Source organism: Arvicanthis niloticus, chromosome 14, assembly GCF_011762505.2.
Source record: "Arvicanthis niloticus isolate mArvNil1 chromosome 14, mArvNil1.pat.X, whole genome shotgun sequence".
Classification (NCBI taxonomy): Eukaryota; Metazoa; Chordata; class Mammalia; order Rodentia; family Muridae; genus Arvicanthis; species Arvicanthis niloticus.
Genome location: NC_047671.1, coordinates 75,809,763 through 75,835,798, shown reverse-complemented (window position 1 = coordinate 75,835,798; position 26,036 = coordinate 75,809,763). Strand labels below are relative to the sequence as shown.

Here is a 26,036-nt window from a genome sequence, read left to right as displayed (position 1 = left end):
AGCTCCAGTGTCCAGTTTTATTCCATCTGTCTTTGTTACTTTTATATTGCTGTGACAAAACACCATGACCAAGGCAAATGATGAAAGAAAGCTTTTACTTGCTAGGCAAAGTCAGGTAGATTATCTCTGGGTTCATGGCCAGCCTGGTCTAGACCAAGTTCCAAGGTAGCCCAGGCTAAACAGAGAAAACACCCTGACTGAGAGAGTAGGAGGAAAAAACAAGCAAGCAAGTAAACAAGTATTATATTGGGCTTATAGTTTCAAAGGGCTACAGTCCATGACCATCATGACCAAGCAAAACTGTGGTAACAGGAACAGTTGAGAGCTGAGAGCTCACATCTTGATTCACAAGCAGGAGGCAGAGAGAACACCAGGAATGATACTAGGCTTTTGAAACCTCCCCGAGAGATATACCTCCTTCAATAAAGTCAAACTTTCTAATCCTTTCAAAACAGTTCTAACAACTGGAGACCAACTATTTAAATATATGAACCTATGGGGGCCATTTTCATTCAGACTACCATACCTTCCCCAAATTGCCCTGTCGGGTATTATGTTACAGCAATAAGGATATGACCTCCAAGAAAGCACAATCACAACATGTATCAAGACAGATATAACTATGTCTAACCATATGACATCATGTCTGTCTCATTAGCAGTGTCAATTATCCATTAAGATATCATATTTCTATTTATTATTTATAATTGGGCTACCAAGTCTTAACTGGTTTCCAGTTTTTGTTATTTTTACTGCTGGTACTTGGGATCACACTAAGGAGCCTGAACATGCTAGGCAAACTGAGCTCTGCCATTGAGCTACACTCCTAGCTCCAGTTGGGTTTTTTTTGTTGGTGGTGGTTTTGTTGTTGTTGTTGTTGTTTTGCCTGAACAAATATTTGCTATGTACTTTCAATGCAAGTCAATGTAGAAATAATCATATTACACGAATGAAGCTCATCCCCAAAGAACTTGCAGGCAAGTGGGCAAGATTAAGACACTGCTTACGAAACTGTAATTATGGGTAGCAGGTAGGGCATGCCCTAGGTGAGGATTAGGTAGTCAGGTTAGAGACAGGGATATTTTGTTTTAAAGGACAGATTTGAACTGATTGATAAAATAGTAATAGAAAATACATTTAATTTACTCAAGAACAAAAGTTTCCCATGGGTCTAATGATGATGACAGAATATACTTTTTAAAAATTTAAGCAAGCTTTCTTTGTTTTCTTTCTTTTCTTCTTTCTTTCCATATGAGTGTGCATGCATCCATTCGTATAATTCACAGGCCATGGCATGAATCAGGGAACTAGAAAGGAAAAAAAAAGCTAGGCGTGGTAGCATACTTTTAATGTTAGCACTTGGGAGGTAGAGGCAGGTCTCTGTTAGTTCAAGGCCATCCTGGTCTACTTGTGAGTTCCATGATGGCCAGGGTGACTTAGAGAGACCCTCTCTCAAAAAACAAAAACAAAGACAGAAGGGGAGGAGGAGGATGAAGAAGAGGAGGAGGAGGATGAAGAAGAAGATGAGGAAGGGGAGGAGGAGGAGGAAGGAGGAGGAGAAAGGACACTGCTGAGTGTTGGCTTCCACCTCTTGGTAGCTCCTGGCTGGTAACTGATGAGTGACCATGCCTTCTCACTGTGGAGGATGGTATCCTCAAACCATGACTTAAATAGACCCTTACATAAACCTTTGACAAAAAAGGTGTCTAATACAATGCCGTGGATGAAAATGTCTTCAAAGAAAAGCAGAGGACGAAATTGGGCTACTGTAATATCAAGTGTGATATTATAGGCATAAGAAGATCAAATTCAAAATTCTCTCAGGTCCTGGTGGTATGAGCATTTATTGCAACTACTAGGCTAAGGGAGAAGGATCACAAGTTCAAGGTCATTCTAGGCAATTTAGTGAAAAGAGGTGAGCCATCCTGCTTGCTTGCCAAGAACATATGTGCTCATGAGAGGAATTAGCACTTCCCACCCAAAAGTTTCACAAACCTTGGTAATTGTTTAGAATATTGCTTTAATATAACTTATAATAATCTAAACTTTAGTTTCAAAACAATAGTAAATACTTTGGGCAAGCAGTACTCATTTCAGATAAATTTTGGAGGATTTTATACATAAGCATTTGTATAATTTCCATCTGCCCTCTCCCCCCTCCAACTTCTCTCACATCTTCTTCCTCTCTCTCTCTCTCAAATTCATAGCATCTTTTAAAATTATTGTTACACATGCATACACCATACACAATACCCCATTTAGTGTTGCTCATATTCCATATGTGTTTAGGGATTCAATAACTAATCCCTGAAGAAAACTGATTTTCCATTCTCAAGAGCCATTGATTGCCTATAGCTCTTCAACTAGGGATGGGGCCTTGTGAAATTTTTTACATCTACATTGGCATGTCATTGTTCAGGTCTTGTTTAAGTAACCGTATTGTTGAGATTTCATGGGCTCCACTTTCCTGTTAGGTCTAGAAGACACTACCTCACAGCAAGCATCTTGGTCCCCTCCTCTTCTGTGATGTTCCCAGATCTTTAAATGTAGGGCTGTGCTATAGAGGTAATAACTGAGGTAGGGCACCCCAGAGTCATTTATTCTCTGCATTTTGACCAGTCATGGGTCACTCTAATTGTCCCCATTACCACAAAAAGAAGCTTCTTCAAGGGAGCTACAGTTATATGAGGGTATAAGGAATATACTTAGAATATAGTTAGAAATTATGTTGGTTTAGGAAAATGGTACTAGTAAGTTCTCCTACGGAGAGGACCCCCAAGTCCAATTAGACGGCTGTTGGTTACTACAAGACAAAAGTTCCACTATTGCACCATTGCGGATACCTTGCTGGACCAGTCTTTGTTGTAGTTTGTAGGCTGAACAGGGGCTGGGGCAACTGATTGCTTTTCTCTCTTGGTTGCTTATATAGCATCTTCAGATGCCGTAGTCAGGGATCTCTAGAGGAGCAGAGTTCTAGAATGAATTTTCCCTCATACACACACACACACACACACACACACACACACAAACACATTGTATACATACATACATGAGACTTATTAGAATGGCTTATTGGCTGTGGTCCAGCTAGTCTAACAATGGCTGTCTACCAACGAAAGGTCCAGGAGTCAAGTAATTCAGTCCATGAAGCTGAATGTTTCAGCTGGTCTTCAATATATGCCTGATTTCCAAAGAACATGGCTCTAATGCCAGTGAAGGAATGGACTTGCCAGCAAGAGCTAGCAAAAGCAGGCAAAGAGAACTAACTTCCTTCTTCATTTCCTTTATATATAGACTGCAGAAGGTATGACCAAGATTAAAGGTGTATCTTTCCATCTCAAAACATCCACATTAAAAGTGGGTCTTTCCACATCAAATAATTTAAGAAAAACAAAATTCCTCATAGGTATACCCAGCTGTTTTTGTGTTTGTGTTTTTGTTAATTCCAGATGTAGTCAAGTCAACAACCAAGAATAGCCATCATGAATACTATGTGAGCTAGTCCTCAGGAGAAGAGGCTTCCAGGTTAGTTCTAGCTCTGTGTCTGAAGTGTGTGGTATCTTCAGCAATTACCTTCAAATTCTTGGACATAGCCAAGTCAGAGACAGTAGCCTGTATCATTTTGGGAGTCTCCTAAACTCACTTGATCAACGTGCAAGGCATTGGGGATCTTGTCAGGTAGTCTCAGGGCCCAAAGACTACCCCTGAGGAAAAGTATCATCCCCCATATAGTATAACTCTGTGTGTGTGTGTGTGTGTGTGTGTGTGTGTGTGTGTGTGTGTATGGATATATGGATTGGTGGGTGTATAAATTCATATACATACATATGTACACATATACATATGATCAAATACAGGCAAATGCATATATTTATTTCTAAACATATTCATGTATTTCAAATACATACATCTATTTCTTTTTGTATTGGATATTATATTTACATTTCACATTTTATCCCCTTACCCCATTCTCCCCACCACCCAGGAACCCCCTATCCCATCCCCCCTCCTCCTGCTTCCACGAGGGTGTGCCCCCACCTACCCTCCACTCCCACCTCCCCACCCTCAAATTGGTGTTCAGCCTTCATGGGACCAAGGATCTCCTCTCCCATCCATGCCTGACAAGGCCATCCTCCTCTAGGTATACAGCTGGAGTCATGGGTCCCTCCCTATGTGCTCCCAGGCTGGTGGTTTAGACCCTGGGGAGCTCTAGTTGGTTGTCACTGTTGCTCTCCTCTTGGGGCCACAAACCCTTTCAGCTCCTTCAGTTCTCTAACTTCTCCATTGGGAACCCTTGATCAGATCAATGGTTAGCTGCGAGCATCCGCCTCTGGATATGTCAGACCCTGGCAGACCTCCAAGGAGACAGCTACATCAGGCTCCTGTCAGCATGCACTTCCTAACATCCATATCAGAGTCTATCTTTGGTGACTGCACATGGGACGGATACCAAGGTAGAATGGTCTCCAGACGGCCCCTCCTTGAGTTTCTGTCCCACACTTTGTCTCCATATTTGCTCCCTTGAGCATTCTGTCACTCCTTCCAAGTAGGACTGAGGCATCCACACTTGGTCTTCCTTCTTCATGAGCTTCATGTGGTCTGTTAGTTGGATCTTGGCTATTTCAAGCTTTTGGGCTAATATCCGCTTATCAGTGAGTAAATACCATGTGTGTTCTTTTGTGATTGGGTTACTCACTCAGTATGATATTTTCTAGTTCCATCCATTTACCTAAGAATTTCTCGAATTCATTATTTTTAATAGCTGAATAATACTCTATTGTGTAAATGCACCACATTTTTTTTGTATTCATTTCTCTGTTGAAGGACATCTTAGTTCTTTCCAGCTTCTGGCTATTATAAATAAGGCTCATAGATGTATTTCTAAGCGAAGGATATAGCTCAGAGGTAGAGTGCTTGTCCTAGGCTGAATCCTCAGTCCTGGGGAAAAGACAGAAGATAAATCTCCTGAAATAATAATATAGCTTTTTAGCTTGTTTGGGGGCTGAGAATCAAATCCAAGGTCTTATACACTAAGCCTATATTCTATCACTGAGCCACACCCTCATCCCATATACCTTTGATTATTACCAACTATCTCTTTTGTTGTTGGGGTTTTTTTTAGTTGCGGATGGTTGGTTGGTTTTTGGAGGCAGGGTCTCCTGCCATCTAGGGTAGCCTCATAGTCACTGTGTACCCAAGGATAACCTTAAATGTCTGTTCCTCCTGCCTCCACCTCCCAACTATTGTCTTCCCTCAGAGACTATTGATAAAGTTTTCCAGATGTTCAGTTAGTAAATAGGGTCAAGCTTATGACTTGGTTGGGGATCTAGGAATGTCAGGGAAAAGAAAAATTCAAAGACTGATGGGGCTTGCAAATATTGGGACAAACTAGATCAAGGTACAAAAGCCATAGGAAAGAGAATAAATAGTTTATATTTTTGTACATTCTAGAGGGCAAAAGGCCATGGTAAGGTCCTAAACTACTAAAGTTTCAGTTAAGATAAATAGTCCTACTTGATCTGGTAATACAGGCCTGTAATTCCATCTTCTCAGGAGGCTGAGGCAGGAGGATCACAAATTCAAGGCCAGCTTGGCTACAGAGTGAGTTCAAAGTCAGCTTGAGCAACTTAGTCTAAAAATGAAAGTAACTTATCTAAAAACAAAACAAAACGAAAAGTAAAGTAAACATCAGTCAGAAGATACAGCTCACTGCAAGAGAGCTTACTTAGCACCCACTGGGCTTTGGTTGGATCCCCAGGACCACAAACAGCCAATAATTATGTGCAGTATTATGTTCTGTTCTCAAAACCTTTTTTCTCCCTCACACTTTCTAGAGCAAGCTGTTTGTCCTAGGTTGTCTTTATAGTCCAGTGCCCACAAAGATGATACACGAAAGCCAGACAGTCTTCACAGCCTAATCTCTTTACAGCTTGCCACTCTCTGAAATGTGTTTTTGTTTTTATTTTCTCACTTTTTTGTCCCTGAAAGGAGCAGTGTTGCTTTCTCAGAGCTCATACCATGTAACTATAATGTGTGCCTTGCTACCCAGGGCCAGCCTAGAACCTCTGAAACCCTGAGACCTCTGCAGCTTGGAACTCTTTACATAGACCAGGCTGGCCTTAACTTTGCAGTGGCTTTTCCTCCTTTGCTTTCTGAATGTTGGGTATGTGTTAACATACATGGCTCACCTTCCCCCTGACCCCCAGCCTCCTCCTCGTCGTTGTCCTTCTCCTCCTCCCCCTCCTCCTCCTCTTCCTCTTCCTCCTCTTCCTCTTCTTCCTCCTTCTCCTTCATGTATTTTAAGTTATGTGTCTGTATGTCCTTGTGTGGGTTTGTGCTCATGAATGCAGTTCCTAGAGAGGCCAGAAGGCATAAGATCCCCTGCCCTGGAGTTACAGGCAGTTGTAACTCATCCACTGTGAATGCTGGAAAACAAATTCTGGTCTTCTGCAAAAGCAAATGCTTAACTGACTTTGAAATGTAGGAAAGGAGGATTCTACAGTCAACTTTTAAAAACAAGGAGGGAGAGAAAATTAAATAGTCTTCCTGTGTCCCACCTCTAGGCCTTCAGATCTACCAGGTGTCACTTTCCACACCCCTTTCCCTCACAAAGAAAACATGGAAAACGACTGATTTATTTCTGTACAAAGACTTTTCTTGATAATACCCATCAGAAGTTATTTCAGAACTTTATGGGAATCTTCACATCTCATAGAATTCTTTGATGTTCAGAGTTGGATGCAATAAACAAATGTTTTAAGAATGGTGAATCTTTTGGGGATGAGAGTTAAGACCAAAAGTAGGATATTTTCTTTGAGTTGAAATGTGGATGTCTTTTTTCCTCTAATCCCTCACTGCATCCTTCAACCCCTCACTGCATCCTTCAGCCCCTCACTGCATCCTTCAGCCCCTCACTGCATCCTTCAGCCCCTCACTGCATCCTTCAACCCCTCACTGCATCCTTCAGCCCCTCACTGCATCCTTCAGTCTCTTGCTGCATCCTTCAGCCCCTCACTGCATCTTCTAGTTCCTCACTGCATCCTCTAATTCCTTACTGCATCCTTCAGCCCCTTACTGCATCCCTCAGCCCCTCACTGCATCCTTCAGCCCCTCACTGCATCCTTCAGCCCCTCACTGTATCCTTCAGCCCCTCACTGCATCTTCTAGTTCCTCACTGCATCCTCTAATTCCTTACTGCATCCTTCAGCCCCTCACTGCATCCCTCAGCCCCTCACTGCATCCTTCAGCCCCTCACTGCATCCTTCAGCCCCTCACTGCATCCTTCAGCCCTCACTGCATCCCTCAGCCTCTCACTGCATCCTTCAGCCCCTCACTGCATCCTTCAGCCCCTCACTGTATCCTTCAGCCCCTTACCGCATCCTTCAGCCCCTCACTGCATTCTTCAGCCCCTTACTGCATCCTTCAGCACCTCACTGCATCCTTCAACTCCTTACCATCTCCTTCAGCTCCTCACTGCATCCTTCAGCTCCTTACTATCTCCTTCAGCCCCTTACCATCTCCTTCAGCCCCTCACTGCATCCTTCAGCTCCTTACCATCTCCTTCAGCCCCTTACCATCTCCTTCAGCCCCTCATTGCATCCTTCAGCTCCTCACTGCATCCTTCAGCTCCTTACCATCTCCTTCAGCCCCTTACCATCTCCTTCAGCCCCTCACTGCATCCTTCAGTCTCTTGCTGCATCCTTCAGCCCCTCACTGCATCTTCTAGTTCCTCACTGCATCCTCTAATTCCTTACTGCATCCTTCAGCCCCTCACTGCATCCTTCAGCCCCTTACCATCTCCTTCAGCCCCTCACTGCATCCTTCAGCCCCTTACTACATCCTTCAGTCCCTCAATGATTCCTTCAGCTCTTCACTATTTCCTTCACAGTTCTGGATATTAAACTTAGATCTTCATGGGTGAGGAATCTTGCCATGTCTGAGTTCAGATGACTTGATGGCTTTTGGTAGGAAGAGCTGATTTATCGTGAGTGATAAATCTCTTGTCACTACTGTGATTCTGTTGTCAGGCTGGTAACCATCTGTTAACCTCAGTTATCTTACAGAAGAATGGGGGGAAAACTCATTGTAATTTCAAGAGCAATCTTGGGGTTCTGAGATGCTGCAGTAGTTGTTGAGAATATCTAAGGAGGCAGCTTTAGCTGTTCCTTAGCTTAGACAATTGGTTAATTCTGCCATTCACTCACCAACATTTTATTAAGCCCCTGCTCTTCAACAAGCATCTTTATAAGCAATGGGAGTTTATTTATGTCTGTCTATATAGGAAGTACAATGACAGCAGTGAACATATATGTCCACATGTGTGTACACATGTAAATAAGTGAAGATGATATCAGAGAGTAATGCTAAAACAAATGGGTGTGATAGAGAGAGGCTGGGTGGTCCAGGAGGTGAAGTTAGCTAGGGCCTGGATTGGAAGTCATTATTAAGAAGGAAAAGCATTCTAGCCAATGCAGAGGGCCAATGATCCTCCTCAGAAAGCCAGGGGAGGTCCAGGAGCAGAAGGAAAGCCATTTTGATAGGCATCTTCAGGGAAGAGAAAGGTGTTGCTAGTTGGAGTCAGGACAGTTGGTTGCATCCTGCCCTCATTCTGTGCTACTGTGCCCCTGCCAGGGCTAACACTGTGTGTGTTTTCCTCTACAGACGACTTTGCAGAGGAAGAGGAGGTGCAGTCCTTCGGTTACAAGAGGTTTGGTGAGTCCCAGCAAAGCTCGGTTCTTTCCCTCACTCAGTCTAGGATGCAGTAACAGACTTTTACTATGTTAAACACAGTGAGACTTTGACACAAGTGAACAATTGGGACTTTGAAGTCCAATTGTAGTTCAAAATTGAGCTTCTATATGACAGATGGATAATTGTACAACTTTGAGGGTTTGTGGAACAAGAGCTGCATCCAAGAAAAGGAAAGTGATGTGATGTTTATGTATCTGCTGAATACAGACATCTCAGCTGCCAAATACTTTGAGAATGGGAAATCTGTGACCAGAAAGGAGCAGAATACTAAGAAAGTCCCTCTGCTGGTATTCACAAACCAGCTTTCCCTGTCTCTTGCCTATTCCCAGGCCTTACACTCATAAATTAGCATTAGATGAATGGGAGGGAAACTTCTTTTTCCGGGAACTCAACTGAGTAAGAGCACTATGGGAGTCTAGGCAATACCCCCCTAAAGGTATCTGTATCCCTAAAAACTGAGGTTGCATGGCAAAAAAGACAAGTCATGATTAAACTGAAAAGTTTGGGATGCAAAGGTAATTCTGGGTTACCCACCTGGCCCCTAATTGCCACAAAGTGTCTTTATGAAAAGGAGGCACAGAGAAACTTAATATCAGACTGGTGTTTCCAACTGACTGAAGCAGAATTGGAAGGGTCCTGAAGTCAAGGAATTCTGGTAGCTTTTAGATGCTTAAGGAGGCAAGGGAGTGGATTCTTCCTCTGGAGCTTCCAGAGGGAGAGCAGTCTATATGACCTCTTTATTTGAGCCAACTGAAGCTGACTTCAGACTGTAAGAGGAGAAAAGTGTCATGTTCGAGCCTCCCTGTTTGTGGGACCCTGTTAACAGCAGTCACAGAGAATTAGCACTTACCCTCTGTCTTCCCATTCCTGTACTTGTGATCTCTGCTCTTGTATAATAAATAGAATGTAAGGTCGGAACACATTTAGTTAGCGCCAGATATTCATGCATAAGAACCAATTTTCATGACACTTACTTTTGGGATGGCTGACACAGGCAACTCCATCTTGTTGGTTTGATACATGATTTTGCCATGAAGGTTAGATTGCCCTCAAACTTACAATTCTCATACTTCTGTATCCCAAGTGCTGAGTTTTCACACAAGTGCTACTATGCCCAGTTTGACTTCATTTAGATTTGCCAGAACCTCAAGGAAAGAAATGTATGGTGTGTATGGTAACCTGTTCCAGCAGGCATAGGGAACTCTCACCCCTCCACTACCCAGTACTTGATCTCCACTCTGACCCAGCTTTTCAGGCTCTCCAGTGTGGCTGAGAAACATCAGTAAAGCATTGCTGCTCCATCCACACAGTTCAAGAGGATGAAGGCAACAGCTTGTTTTTATGCCTTGGTCAGGATAAAGTGGGGGTGAGCATGGGGCGGGGGATATAAAGAGATTCTAAATCTACTTCCTATTACTTGAAACATCCTGGCTGAACTTTGATTAAAGTTAACAGCCCCCAGCTGCTCTGGCTCCATAATCGTTGTAGCATTTTTTCCGTCTGGAGCCAGCATACGTCTATGTTTCTTTCTGAGAAAAGAAATGGTGCTTTAATATGGGAACACAGCCACACAAGGGCCGTAATTCTCCATTCATGCCCTAGCAGAGCACCCTGGACTCTGACCCTCCCCACTTCCTCCACACAGCAGCAGGTTTCTGGTCCATACCGCGTGTTTCTGATTTCCCTTAGGGTGAGTCACTAAGAAGGATAGTAGTAAAAATAAAGAGGAAACCAAGAATTACAAAGGAACACAAAACACATGGACTAGAAAATATTGGAAAATAAATATTGAGATGACTATATGTTTTGGAATCAGTAGACATGTGAAGAACTGAAAGAGTTTTTGAGAAGGTCTTTTGTAGTCCAGGATGGCCTCGGAATTGCTATACAGCAGAATGCATACTTAAACCCAACCTCCAAGTGCTAGGGTTACAGGTATGTGCCAGCCTGCCTGGCTGAGAAAACATGGTGTAGTTGTACATGCCTGTAATTCTAAAAATTCCTAAGGTTGAGGCAGGAGGATCACAAGTTCACCTTAGTGAGACTTTGACTCTGACTGCAAAATCTTAAAAAAGTATGAGGATACCTTTAGAGCCCTAGCAGGTGGCACCATGAAGACCTGGGTTCATTCCCTAGTGCTACAGAACAAAAACATTAAGCAAACAAAAATTAAGGTTACAGAATTTAAAAGGTGACACAGAAAACATTCAGTTAATTTTATGACCACATTACCAGTTAGGAGGGTGGGGAGCTGGTGCAAAAATAACAATTAGCACATTTTGAGAAAAATTTTAGTTTATGGGGTTAAATTACACACTGGAATTGCCAACTGGTGACTCAGAGTCTCCTCACGTAATGAACTGAGAAATGTCCAGAGAGCATAAACAGAAAGGAGGAAGAGGGTGCATGGTACCAGACAGTACAGACAGAAAATTTGGGCACAAGTTGAGCTGAGAAACCTTGAGGTTCCTGAGCCTGGCATGATGGCTCACACCCTTTATCCCAAAACTTGGAAGGTGGGGGCAGGAGGACCAAGAGTTCAAGGTCATCCTCAGCTACATATTGAATTTCAGGCTAGCTCTATAAGACCCTATCTCAGAACAAACAAGCCAGCAACCAAGGAAAGGAAAATAAAGATGATCCTGCTGCGGAGGTTTGGGGTTGTGTTTCTAAAAAATAGTGAAGCCTTCTTCCACAAGGCTGGAGTAGAAACCTGCGTCTAATTCCACAGATGTAGAAGGTGAGATGTAGATGGTTTAGACTGTCTGCATGTACACATTGAGTCCTTAGTCAAGTGAATGAGCTGGATCTGAGGTTAGAAAAGTCTGAGTTTTCTATCAGGCTACTGTCTGGGGATAGGATCTCACATTAGGTTGAGGAGACATCTCATCTTCTGTGCTTGGGAATAGCATCCTGCAGCTTAGGAACCCTAACACCGCTCTAGCATCTCTACCCAGGCCTCCCACTGGGGAAACCTGGGCATTTTTACAGGTTCTAGAACTCTGACCAAATTCGTAAAAAGGTAAATAGTTTTCAGTGTAGTCCCTGAATGCAAAAGAGCCATAGAGCCTATTTCTTAGGCATTTATAGGGTTGAACAGTCTCTTTGCAGTCAGTTAGTGGAGTCTAAAAGGTGGAAAGTGTTTGTCTACATGTGGGGCAACCTGATGGGCCCATCCCCTGGTGACACTCATTACTGGAAAACACTTGTTGACACTTGTGAACCTCAACATCCTACCCTGTCCAGTAAACTGCTGACACCATCAAGGTAGAGTAAGTCTACCACAAAGAGTTTTGGTGCAGAGGGGTCCTGGTGCAAAGGTGCTGGGTAGACACTGTGCTGTATTTCATTGTGAAATGTGGGGTTATTAGCACTCTTGACATTTTTGTACACCACTTCAGAACATCTGAGTGTGAAACCTCATTCCTAAGGAGTTGGGAGTGCATGACTTTGCCTCCAAATATGGCTATTGTATTGGTTTTCATTTTTGCAAAAAGAAACTGGATACCATAGAAAGCTATATTATTGTCTTATTTTAGAGATGTCTTACTTATACAAATAAAATAAAAACAATTTGAATGACATACAGATGAGCCAGGGGTTAATTATTCTCAGATAATTACCAAGTGGGCCCTTTAAAAGTTATTCATTCATAGTTACTCAGAAACATTTACTGAGCAAGGTCTAGGTTATTTATATCAAAATATTGGTTATTTTCCAGATTCAGCACAGATTATTACAGTAGAGAAGAAAATGTTTGATTTTGGTGATCTAAAATATACCATATCAATTGTTTTCTTGTACAGTTATCCCTTGTTCATTTAGAGACTCATTATTTCATTTGGTCTCAACTAGGTCTATTTTCTTTTAGACTGTATGTCAAAGTTGTTCTGTTCTGAAAGCTCTGAAAGATGTCTAAAAATGATGACAGTGTGAAGCCTGACAATTTTGCCACTGATTTGTTACACAACAAAAGCCTCAATAAGAGGAAACTTTGAGGAGATAATTAAGTGAGGGCCTCAGGTTTTAATCAGGCTTGTGAGTCAGCATCTTTTGGCCTCACTCTGCAAAGCTAATTTGTGTAACTATGGTTACGGTTTGACAGAGGGCCTTTTCTGAGCCATGAGACAGGCGTGTGTGTGTGTGTGTGTGTGTGTGTGTGTGTGTGTGTGTGTGTGTGTAGAGTCTCACTGTGTAGCCCATGCTGACCTCAAGTTTGTGGATCTTTCTGCCTTAGTCTCTTATGTGCTGGGATTACAGAAATACGTTGTTACAGAAGTCCTATCTGGTTTTATTTTTTCTATTTACTCTAATGATACCTTTTATTTATTTACCAGTCTCTACTTGCTTTTATTTTGTTTGTTTTGGTTTTCCAGTCAGGGTATTTTGTGTAGCCTTGGCTATTCTAGAACTAGCTCTGTAGACGAGACTGGCCTTGAACTCACAGAGATTAGTCTGCCTTTGCATCCTAAGTGCCACCACCTCACTATCTACTTACAAAAAAAAAAAAAAAAAAAAAAAAAAAAGTCATGCTTTTCTCTAAGAAAGAGCTAGAGATATAACTCAGAGGTAGAGAACATGCCTAATCATTGTTTGCTATGTCTTAGGGTTCAGTTTCTAGCACCACCAAACAGTAATTACAGAAACAAACCTCTCCATGGCTCTGGAATCCCTCATTATCACCCTGGATGTCATAGGTGCTCTCTGCCTATGACAACCCACATGGCACCTGTCTGTGTTGGGGAATCAGTAGACCAACTTGGTCTCATTAATTGCTTGCCGTGTTGTTTTTGGATGGTGGCCTGGTTTAGCAATATTGACCACATTGGAATGATGAAGGGACAAGAGCTACATGGTTCAGTTTATGAAGAGCAATGTTGTGTGCATCTTTTGCTACCTTGCTAAGCTAGCTCCAGAGAATATTAGATCTGCCGACGAAAAACACAGACACACACGTTGCTTAATTTCAACCTGCCTTCTTGGCTCAACTGCTGGGTGCCTACAATCTATCCCAGCTAGTGTACCCTTCCCAGTAGTCTTAGCTCATCACCTCTCAACCTGCCCTAGCTTCAGTTGCTCAGTCACCTTGAGTCCCAGCTCAACATCACAAGGTCTCACATGGCTGGTTGGCTTTTCTCCTCCAAAGCATGTCAAAAACTCCTTTCCTCTCTCTCCTTGGCTGTGGGGACCAGAAGTCCTACCTATTCCACCCAGCTCATTGGCAGCTAGCATCTTTATTGATGGATCGAGGATCAATTGGGGAACAGGACCTTAGGATCAGAACCAACCCCTACAGAGCAAGGACAAATTTAAGGGTTATAGTGAGTGACTGTGGGCAGCTGGAAACATTTGCTGTTTGTGCTTAACAAACCAAACATGGACAAAATTGCTTGGGGAGAGAGGGGGTGGTTGGGAGGAATGTTATTAATGACTATGAAAAATATCTGAAAAATCACAAACTGAAACAATAGCAAAATTAAAATAAAATGTAGCTTACTGTGAAGAACAAGAGGGTTGGTATAATAATAATAATAATAATAATAATAATAATAATAATAATAATAATTGAAAATAGTCCAAAGGCACCACTGAAGAATACTCAGGAGTCTAGAAGAGGGGTACAGTTAAAGGCAGCACGAAGGATGTCCTTGAATCATTTTGTTTATCCAGAACTTCATGGATGTCTTACAGTTATGGGTTCAAATAGACTTTTCCTTCCCCTTAAAAAATACTTAGGAGCCAGGCAGTGGTGGCATACATCTTTAATCCCAGCACTCAGGAGGAGGAGGCAGAGGCAGGCAGATCTCTGTGAGTTCAAGGCCATGCTGGTGGTCTACAGAGCTAGTTCCAGGACAGCCAGAGCTACACAGAGAAACTCATTCCCCCCTGCCAAAAAAAAAAACAAAAAAAAAAACCAAAATTTAGAATAAAAGAAAAAAAATTATGGATTGAACTATATTGTTACTGTTATTTTATTTTAAGAGCTAAGGTCTTTGCTATATTGCCCAGACTAACTTTTGAACTTCTGGGTTTTGAATTTCCAGACTCAGCCTTTAAGTGTAGCCAGGACTATAGGTGTGTGTCATCCACCACAAATCTTTTAGCAAGATCCTTCAATAGGTTACCTCACTCAGGACATAGCAGTCCAGGCTGCCTGAGAAGTAGGTGCTCCTCTCCTTTGAGGCCATCCTCTAAAGGGATAAACTTAAACTGTGAGCTGCTTTTAGATGAGAGGCTTACAAAGGCTTACAGAAACAAAATGTCTGGTTTGTTTCATCTCTTTATTTGGGGAGAGAGTATTGCTATGGGCCTCAAACTCATGATCCTCCTGTCCCAGACTCTACAGTGCTGGAATTAAAAGTGTGTGTCTTCTACCACATCTGGCTTTAGATACTGAGAAAGCATAGAGCAGGGATTGGAAACATGGCTCAACAGTACTTGATCCTCTTGCAGCAGACCAGGGTTTGGATCCTAGCACTCAAATAGTTGCTCTCAACCAGGGAGCTATCATCTTCTTCTGGCCTTTCTGGGCACTGCATGCATATAGTGCACGGATATGCATTCAGGCAAAACCCTGTTACATAAAATAAAATAAATAACTGTTTAAAATAAGTAAATAAAAGCATAGAGGACCACTTAGACTTCTGGAATATCACCACAAATATATGCTGGAAAGAAATATTAATTGTTAGCCCTTGGTAAATTTTTATTTTCACTGCAAAAAAAACCCATGGTCTCTCTCTTCCTCTGTGTGTGTATGCATGTGTATGAGTGTCTCTGTTTGAGTCTGGGTGTCTCTGTGTGTGCCCTGTTGTGTGCGTATGTGCATGTCAGGGTGTCTGTGTGTATGTATGTCTGGGTGTCTCTCTGTATGTGTATGTGTGTCTGGGAGAGGTTTATGTATGTCTGTGCATAAGTCTGAGTGTGTGTCTGGGGATTGACTCTAAGCCCTCTCTTGTACTAAACCCTGCCTGCCATCAGCCACACTCCTAATCCAGTGTAGACACTCTTCCAGATTTTGCCAAGAGGACACTGAACTGTCTTTGTAAAGTCGCTCAAAATGAACACTTGGATATCTCCCTTTGGCTGTTTAGGCTGTTTTTTTTTTCATCTGTGAATCTTCCTAGAAGCTTAGATTCAGTTTTGAATTTGTAAAGAGTGTTGTGTGTCATGTGCCCCCCCTTGCCCTACCCCACAACCCCCAACCCCTTGAGAAGATTGACACCTGGAGTGTTTAGCTGGGCAGTAATGGGAATGTCAGGAATCCAGGAATGTCCTCATTTCCTGTGGGGAGCATCTAATTGAGCCCAGCATGAGGCTGTCCTTTAAGCTGTACCTTTCCCAAACATCTCTGAGTAGAGACAGCACAAGAAAAAAGGCTAAGCCTGTGGGAGACAAGGGCAGGGGAACAGGGTTTGACTTGGTGCCCTTTGAAGGGCTTCTTTGAAATGTTCAAAGCCTTTTGCAACACTTAGTGGCTGGGGTTATTGATTCATATTCCTGATTGTATAAGAATTTGGTGCTAGATGGCATGTGGAGAGATGGACACCAAATAGATTCTCAGGCAAAATTCTCCTTGAAGGGGATGGCTCATCTGGCCCATTTTGCTCCCAAGCAGGCAGGTGGGTTCCTAAAAATAAAGGGGAGTTTCTTGACTGATCCCTTTTTTTCAGATAATTTGGGGGAGATTTCATGTTTTGTACTGTTAATGGTATTCACAGCATCATTTGCCAACAGTATCCCCCTCCACCTTGCAGAGGATTCATTGGTAGGGTTAGCTCTCTGCCTAGCCTTTTCTTTTAATGCATTTCCATGTGAAAGACGTGTTAAGACCGAGATTTCCTTTTTCTTTTCTCTTTTTTTTTTTTTTTTAACCATTTTCATATTAAAGAGAGGGTTACATAGCCTTTCTAGAATATCTTTTGTGTGCTCCACAATTTCAACTTTTTCATTCGTTTAATTTTCTCCAATATTATCCAAGAGAGAATTACAGGAACTGAAGCTCGTGGGTTAAGTGATTCTGAGAGGCCCAGGTCGAAGCTCAGCACTAGAGCATGGGAACTTAGCATGAGGGAGGACCTAGGCTCAATTTCTAGAACAAAGAATCCCAAAAGGAGAGGGAGCATCTAACTTCAGAACTCTGTGTTTCTTCATAGAGCACCCCAAGATTCTGGGGGTGAGTAATAATGATATATGCAGGTGGAGCCCACTACCCTCTACACCTGACTTTCTATGTGGTAGTCTCTGTCATTGTATGTGAAGTAATGGGCCCTAAGGTTTCCAATCGTCAAGCCTCACACCCCAACCCCTGTTTTTGTTCACTGATGGATCCCAGAGAAGTGTGGAAGAAAAGGAAGAATAATTGTTTTTTCAACAATTAAGTTGAAGTCAGACATGTTTGTTTTTATTTTGGGAAGTGTTAGAGGGAAAACACTCCTCAGTTGTTTTTCTACCAAGAAAACATAAGGATATTAGGTTGTTTCCAGCAATTGGTTGTGGAGTGTAGGGTGGGAAAGAGTTATTCGGTAGGTAGTGACTCTAAGCAAATAGAAACAGATGAACCCTGGAATTTCCCTTAAAGGACTTGAGCTGATTGTTTGGAGGTTTCCTGAGAACTGCCTTAGGCTGTAGACCATGTAGCCTTCAGTGAAGTTATGAACTAGAGTGACTCTTTCTCTATCACTTTGCCTCTGGTGTCCCTGGGGTCAGGAGCCAGACTTTAGAGCAGATCACCCTTCTTATGCCAGCTTTGCCCCTTACCTACAAGGCATCATCTGTTCTCAGCCTTATTCTGTTCATCTGTGAAATGAAAATGACATGAATACCTATGTGGCCAGCATGACCATGAGAAATCCTGCCCATTATACATGTGATAGATAGATCTGCAATAAGCTGTGGCTGTACATAAAGCATCAGTGCTCTGAACGTTCTTGCTTTGATCCCTGCTTCACATATATTTTTATCTCTTCTTTCCATCAAAACCTCACTGTCCTAACTCAGCATTCTCTACTCTGCATTATGGCTATGGCTTGTTCATGGAGTATTAAAGACATTTGTTTCACGTTAGGGTCTTTTAAATTCAATTTTATTTTTTTAATTTAAAGACTTGGTGGAGACAAAATATTGTGAAACTGATCTCTTGTCCTGTGTCATCACTGCAATGCTTTTAAAGGAAGGGAGTTTGCTAACAGATCTGAGCAGCTTCCCCGGAGCTTTGGAATAGCATCTTGGCTAAGACTTAACAAAGAAGATGGAGCCTGACTGCTTGCAGTTTCTAGCTTACCAAGAAGCAGCAGGCTAGCCTTGGATGAGTTAGCCCCTCTGCTGACTGTGGCATCTGTGGTAATGCTTATAGCAGTGTTTTGTGTTAGAAAGAGCCATGGCAATGGTCACAAGGTCACTGTAGCAGTTCTAGTGGGGGAGAAGTCACTATTTCTGTGCCACCTTGTGGAGAGCAGAGGAGTTCTGGAAAGGGCTGAAGATGCTTCCCTTAGCCGTTTCACTGCAAAGTAGAGCAGTGAACTACATATGAACAAATGTAATGGCTTAGTTGTGCTTAGCTTGACTCTTAGTAACTAATCTGTGGTGGAGGGATGAAAATCCTCTGGCCACTATTAGCTGTAACATGTAATATGATCACCATATTTAGAATTTAATACCATATTATGCAATGATCATTATAGAACAATTTCATTATAAGAAGGTACTTTATAATTTTTTTTATACTTGTAAAATTATCTTTGTTTTTTGAGACTGGGTTTCATGTGTTATAAGGTAGCCCAGGCTAGCTTTCAGCTCAAGGTAGCTGAAAATGGCCTTGAATTCCTGATTCTCCTGCCTCTATCTCCTTAGTACTGAGGTCACAGAGATAAGGTACCAAGCCAAGCAAAAGATCATGTTTTATACAGTGCACTTAAAAATTCACTTTATTCACTAAATAATTATAAATTGTCTTGGAAATTGTAATTTTTCTAGAAATGGTGCTAGAAAGTGTCAAACTCTCAAAACACAAGCGTTGTATTAGTATGTAAACCCTTAGAACACAAGTGTTGAATTAGTATGTAAACCCTTAGAACACAAGTGTTGTATTAGTATGTAAACCTTCAGAACACAAGTGTTGTATTAGTATGTAAACCTTCAGAACACAAGTGTTGTATTAGTATGTAAACCTTCAGAACACAAGTGTTGTATTAGTATGTAAGAAGAGAAAGCTTAAAACAAGGACCAGGTGATGGAGGAGCAAATCATTGAAATGGCATTATTTTGTTTTTAGGAACTTAATATTGCTGTTCTTTTAAGCAGAGTTTTAAAAGAGTGTGTGTGTGTGTGTGTGTGTGTGTGTGTGTGTGTGTGTGTGTTGTGAAGAGGAACTAAAAGAGAAAGTCCTAAGTATCAGTGGCTCAAGTTCTTGCCACATGAACTATTGTGAAACTGTTCTCCTGTTTTGAGTCATCATTTTCTGCTCCTACAGACACTTCATTTTTATCCTTTTATAGTTTTGCATACTGGCATTTGGCCCTGGTTGATACAAGCTTCTCGTTTTTACTTGAATAGTTATTTTTTCACGAGTCACTTTTGGTGGAAAGATCAATTCTTTCATATGCTATAGAGGGTGAAAGATTGTAGACTTGTCAAAAAAGTGAGAGAGATTCAGAAATCCTAAAAGTTCTGACAGAAACTCTGGCCACTTTGGTGCCTGCAGAGGTTGGGGATGTTTTATAGTTTTTAATATTTGAGATAATTGTTCTAAGCTTTTTTATTTGTATTGACTTTTATTTCTGGTAAAATGGCTCAGTGGTAAAGCTTGACTTGACAGCTAGCCTGGTGATCTGAGTTTTATCCCTAGGATCTAACATGGTAGAAATATAGAGAACCCACAAAGTGTGCACAGATCTCCACATGGATACCATAGCATGCACTTCCCTCAAACACAAAGAAAGGTTTAATTTTTTAAAGTTAAAAATTAATGACTTTTGAGGGGGACTGAAGTGAGGGCTTTGGGCACACCAAGCACACTCTACTGCTAGGCTACACTGGTAGCTTCCATAGCAGCAGGGTCGACATAACTACTGTGGTTTGAAGACTAGTGAAAAAATGATTGATAAGAATCTGAAGTGAAGAGGCAGAGAGAAAGCAAGAGAGAGGAGGACAGTCTCAGGGAGGGGACATTACCACTAGGAAATCCCCAAACAGGCCAGAGGGAGGAAGATTAAAACTATGGGAGCAACATCAGTAACCAATAATTACACTGGGCCTCATATATCTCATGTCTGTGAGTTCTGGACCCTAGTTCAACCAGAATGGATAGAAAAATGTTGGGAAGAAATAATATCTGTTCTGATCTCATACAGATGGGCCATTCTCTAAATCATACAATGATCCTAGGGATGGTTCGTACTGTGAGGAAGGGTTGTAATGTAAGCAACTTTCCAGTTTTGTATGAGTGACTTGAGCATCTGTAGACTTTGTATTTTCAGGGTGCCATGGAACCTATGTCCCCCTGTGATCATGGAGGATCAACCAACCTGTCTTCAATGGAAAATAGTACATGGAAGGGAAACACACACACACCATTCTCCTGGACAACATCATATGATAACATGGAATGTTGCACTTATTAGGGACCAATTGTGTACGAGGTGCTATGTGGAGTTCAGAAAAGTAAATAGTAAATTCTGAAAAATAGTTCAACCAAGTTCAGAGAACCTGAGTTACTCACATCAAACAAGTTTGTTAGTAGAATTCTGGAGTGAAGATGAATTCAGACAAGAGGAAATCAGAAAAGGGAAAGGAGAGGAGGCTACAGTAGCCCAGCTATTGGTTAAACTCATGGAGGCAGGAGTTAGCTTGGGCGGCATGCAGGGATGGAGTCAAAGACTCCAAATAGGAGCCAGTGTGGGAACCTAGAAAGTGGATCAAAATATTTTGATTCCATTACATCCAGTAAGATGACTGATCTCTAAAAGGATTTTTAGGGAATCATCTGTGGCAACAGATGTGGAGGGATTCTACCATCCAGAAATGGGAGCAGCAATGGGTAAAAATGGGAGCTTTTTACCCATTCATGGGTAGATGGGCAGAGAACACTGTATGAATGAGTGAATGAGCTGATGATGGGCATGTGAAGACAGGAACAAAAGGAGAGAGATAAAGAAACACGTTACTTGCAAGGTCTGTTACTATGTGACTCTATGATGTCCATGTTATCCACTCCCTGGTAACTGATAACATCTGTCCTTTATGACCCTAGGCCAGTAGTAGGGGGCTTATTAAGCAGAATTCCCTGCCCTGCAAAATGAGCTATGTGCAGTCACTGTTGACAACACACAATGGTGGATAGCATCCACCCTTCACTTCATTGAGGTGATTATTCTCCCACATGTAGTTTATTTCTTGATTTTAATATACATCTTTTGGTCTGGTCAATTGTTGCTAAATATATCTACTGTAGTAATTTATAGCTGGGTACATATGATAAGTATTTTTCATTTACTATTTGATGGTGCTGAAGACCTTCCTTGCACATACTAAACCATGTATTGTACCACTGAGCTACCCAAACACCCACTTCCAACTAAGCTGCTGAAATAAATTGCTCTGTGGAACAGCCTACCCTGAAGGCTGCTTTGAAGTGAAGAAACCTTGCTGGCCCATGAGGATGGCAGAAACAAAGAAGTCCTTTAGGTTTGAGCCTGCCTCTTCAGGCCTTGAACCTTTTTCTCATTCCCCCCACCCACCCCTTCCTCCTGAAAGACAGCTACCAGAAGATTTGGCTCTTTGATAGTTGTCCATGAGTGGGCTTCATCTGAAGAAGTCAATATAGGAAGAGAGAGATTGACAGGGAGTTGTATTCCTTTGCTTTGCCCTCTACTATCAATGAAGCATCAGGTTTCAAGATCCAAATAGTCATCTGTCACATGGCCAACCTCATGGTACCATAAGCCTGAACATGTAAAGTATGTAGGAGCTCAGATGACAGTGTGAGTCTTTGTCATTTTATAACCTTGCCATCCAGTGCCTTCCTTCCAGTCTATTCAGATTTGTGCAGTCACTGCCATAAGCAATTCAGAATATTTTTATGACTCTAACAACACCCCCTTCCCAATTTCCCCTCAGTTCATTTAATCCTCACTCTTCGGAACACTGATTCCTGACTGAATGAATTTGCCTAAGTGGGCATTTCATAGACTTGCAAGCATAGAATTTATTGTCTTTGTGTCCAGTTAACTTCACCTAGTTCATTATCTTTAAGGTTTATTCATGTTGTAGCATATATGACAACTTCATTCTTTTTATTGTTAAATCATATTCTACTGTGTGGTTATACCATATTTCTTTCACTAATTATCATCTGAGAAACATGTATATTTTGTTCCCTTTGACTGTTACTATTATTTACATATATGTTTTTATGTGAACAAATGTTTTCATATCTCTTGAGTCAGTTCCTTAGCGTGGAGCTTCTGTGTTGTATAATTGTATTTACACTTGAGGAAATTCCAAAATATTTCTGAGAGGGCACAATGCTTTGTTTTTAAATTGTGTGACGCATTCTCTTTACACCAAAAGGGGTGGGGATGGGTCTAACTTGTTGTTTTGTTACAGTACAGAAATTGTTAATTAACTAAAGCAGAGCTACAGTGGAAGCTGTGTGTGTGTGTGTGTGTGTGTGTGTTTGTGTGTGTGTGTGGGTGTGTGTGTGTGTGTGTGTGTGTAAATATCCACAAAATCAAAAGAGGGCATTGGAGCCCTTAGAGTTAAGAGTTATAAACAGTTGTGAGCCACCCAACATGTGAACTGAATTCTGGTCCTCTAGAAAAGTAGTAGGCACTCATGACTACTTGAGCCATCTCTCTAACCCCAGCACCTCTATTTTGAGCTACTGGAAGAGGAAAACAAAAGTCAGTTAATGTAGTTTTATCTTTGGGCAGCCTCAAGGTAACTGTCAGGGTTTTTTGTTAGTTTTGTTTTATTGGTTAGTTGTCATCACTGAAGAAAGGCCAGGAATTTGTTTGCTCTCTGAGTGAAAATCCAAGTAATGCTAGCACTTCGGGGACTTAAGAGATGGCTTAACAGCTGGTTGGTTAAGATCATTGGCTGCTCTTCTAGAGGTCATGAGTTCAACTCCTAGCACCTAATATAGTGGCTCACCACTGCCTATTATGGGATCTGATGCTGTCTTCTGGTGTGCAGACACATATGTAGATAAAGCACCATGCTCATAAAATTTAAAAGAAAGCTTATTCTTGGGGGCATGGGGGGGTTAACTTTAAAAAGAAAGAAGGAGTGCTAACTGGCCATAGAGTGGCATCTTGGTGAACTCCAAAGCCTTCACACATCCACTCACCACCTGCTGCCCTAGCCAGAGTTTTGTTTGCTGTGAAAAACACCATGACTGTAAACGTCTTAGGGAGGAAAGGGTTTATTCTGCTGTAACTCTCTATCACAGTCATCATAAGGGGAGGCCAGGGCAGGAACTCAACGCAGGAACCAGGAGGCAGGATCCGATGCTGAGGTCATGGGAGGATGCTACTTACTATTGTACTCCTCATGCCTTACACAGTCTGCTTTCTTATACTAACCAGCACAAGAGTGACATTGCCACAGTGGGCCGACTCTTCACACGTCAATTAAAAAAATACACCAAAGCTTGCCTACAAGCCAGTCTTACAATGTCATTTTCTCAATTGGGGTTCCCTCTTCCAAAATTACTATAGCTTTTGTCAAGAAGACATAAAACTAGCCAGTAGACCTGCCAAACAGGATAAGAAGTTTCACCAAATAGAAATATGCCTATCGAGATGCCAAGATCCTGTGATGGTTGAATACAGTGTTCATGGGTTCTTTTCCCCAAGTATCCTATATTTCTATTACTGTGAAGCTGTCTGAGGTACCATCCCCTCTCTGTGGCATAACTCAGGATGTGACAATGGACCCAAAAGAAAATGAGAGGAAGTGTGTATGGGCCAGTACTAAGGAGATTGCAGGGCCCTTGTTCTGCACGCCATTCTTCAGTCAGTGTGTGAAGACTGCTTGATTCCAGGCATATTTGACCCTGGGTAGATTACCATGCTTACCATGGAGGTTCTGTAGTTGGGTTGTGAAAAAGTAGTGCAACACTATCTTTTACTTGGCAGTGGTCCATTGTAGGATTCAAGTTATGAGCTGGTGTATTTAATCCTAAGTAGCCTGACACGAGGCTTTCACTAGCGGTTGCTTGATTCAAAACAGAGCAAACCCTTTCTTTGGCAACATCCCCAAGTAACATAATTTAGCTTGACTCACGACCTTATGATGGATACATTCCTGAATTCTGTTTAGTTGGAAAGACAACCTCTTCCTCTTGGCTGGGACTTCATCACTGACACATAAATTGAAACCTGGGGTTGGACATAAGGGGGACTCGCAAGGTGAAATGGAGCCCATGAAATCCTAGGCATATAGTGAATAAAGAATCTGGGTCTCTCTTGTGGCTTATCCAAGTGACAACAACAGAAGAAAACAAAAGTAGAAACGAGGCAGCCAAGAGTTTTACTCATGGGTGACAGCAAAGGGACTTTGTGTGCATATAAACGACATCTCCTGTAAACAGCATCTTTCCCTGCTCATTGGTGCTGCAGCACAGTGCATACAGTTCAATTCTAGTTGCAGAGTCTTTTTCTTCTTCCTCTAGTTGGGTTCTTAAATTTTTGGCAAGCTAACTGGTATTTTATGTCATTTTCTCATTTTAAAGGAGAAGCAGAGATGTCTCCCAGGAAAGTCCCTAGAGGTCATTGTGTACTAGAAATAACATAGCTGAGAGATAGAATAATCTTAATAAACTAATTCATGTGAAAATGTGTTACTGAGTTGTCCAGGCTGACCCCAGGCCACCATTAGGAGCAATGGTGCACCTTTAAGAAGACGATGTTTCTGTTTCTTTCTCTGTTCCACTCAGACCTTAGGAGTTAGACACATGGGAAAGGCAAGAAATGCTATCTACCCTTGATGTTGTGTCCACTATAGAAGCTTCTGTAAGAAGGGTTAGATAACATTCTAGCATGCAGGGGATTTATTTGCTATATTAGATGTGCTGAGATCTGACACAAACTAGGCCTTAGTGGAGTTTTGAAAAAAATGGCCCTGTGTAGTCGTCTCTTTTTTTCTTTTTTTCTTTTCCTTTTTGTAGTATAGTGAAAGACTTGAGGATGGGTGTCTTATACAGAAAAGAAATTTTCTGTATAGTTCTGTAAATCTGAGGTTGATAGCTTTCTTGCTTCGTTTATAGGTGGCATAGGATATCTATTATATGGGCAGAACATGCATGCATATGCCTACTCCTTCTGGTCTTTTTTAAAAGGAGTCAATACTACCCTGCCCTGCTCTTGCCCCCTGCCATGAGATTAACTACCTTCAATCAGCTCCTAGGACACTCTAATCACCAGTAAGATGATTTCTTCCATTGTCATACCTCATCACAGGGGGTCTGTTTCTATGCAGGAATTCAAAACGAAATACTTTGACCATATATAAACATTTTGCAAATCTCATCGCACTTGTGCTTTCCAGGTGTACAGCCCTTTCCCTCCTTCAAGCTCTCTTAGTGAGGAAAGATGCCTGGTCTTACATATAAATCTACCCATCAGAGAGTGTCAGGTTCTGTGCATGCTGACTCACAAGTGGGCATGGAGGACTTGCAATGGGGCAACATTTAACTTCAAAGGATACAGGACAAGTCAGCTTTATAGCAAGTTGACTGGCAGAGAAAGCCTGTTGGCACCCTTCAGATAGTTTTTGTTTGGTTGGTTTTGATATATAGGGTCTTACATAGTACAACAGGCTTCAACTTTATTATGGAGCTCAGTCTGGGATTACAGGCTTTTGCTACCACTCACAGCTTGGGATCCTTCAAATACGACGATAAGGAGAGGATATTTTTACCCATACAGAAGAGCTACTTTGTCCTGAATCGGTCAGAAAACCTTCTTAGAGTGTAGGAAATCACCAGGTATGGTGTGGAAACTGAGATAACTTCATCTTGGGGTGTGATCAGATGAACAAAATCATGAAACAGGGTGTGGAGTCTAAGATGAAAGGCCTTCAGTGGGTGGACCTGCCCAGCAAAAGCAAATGCCATCTGTTTGTCATCATTGGCTCTTAAGGCCTAGGCTAGTGCTAATTCACCCCAGTGAAGGCCAGTCTCAGGAAAGCGGTGTATACTGCTGGAATAGTGGGGTCCCATGCCTGTGGCAGAAGAGAAGGCTTACCCATCATTCCTGGCAGCCATCTCCTCTTGCTCCTCAGTC

At 41.9% G+C, this 26,036-nt stretch overlaps 1 protein-coding gene across 1 annotated transcript in view; it reads left to right on the top strand.

Annotated features, from left to right (window-relative positions):
• The window catches only part of Colec12 (collectin subfamily member 12), a 156,348-nt gene that overhangs the window by 7,913 nt on the left and 122,399 nt on the right, over positions 1-26,036 (top strand). The window contains exon 2 of the mRNA XM_034518456.2: positions 8,662-8,712. Within this exon, the coding sequence (XP_034374347.1) occupies positions 8,662-8,712 (51 nt within the window). The remainder of the gene's footprint in view (positions 1-8,661; positions 8,713-26,036) is intronic.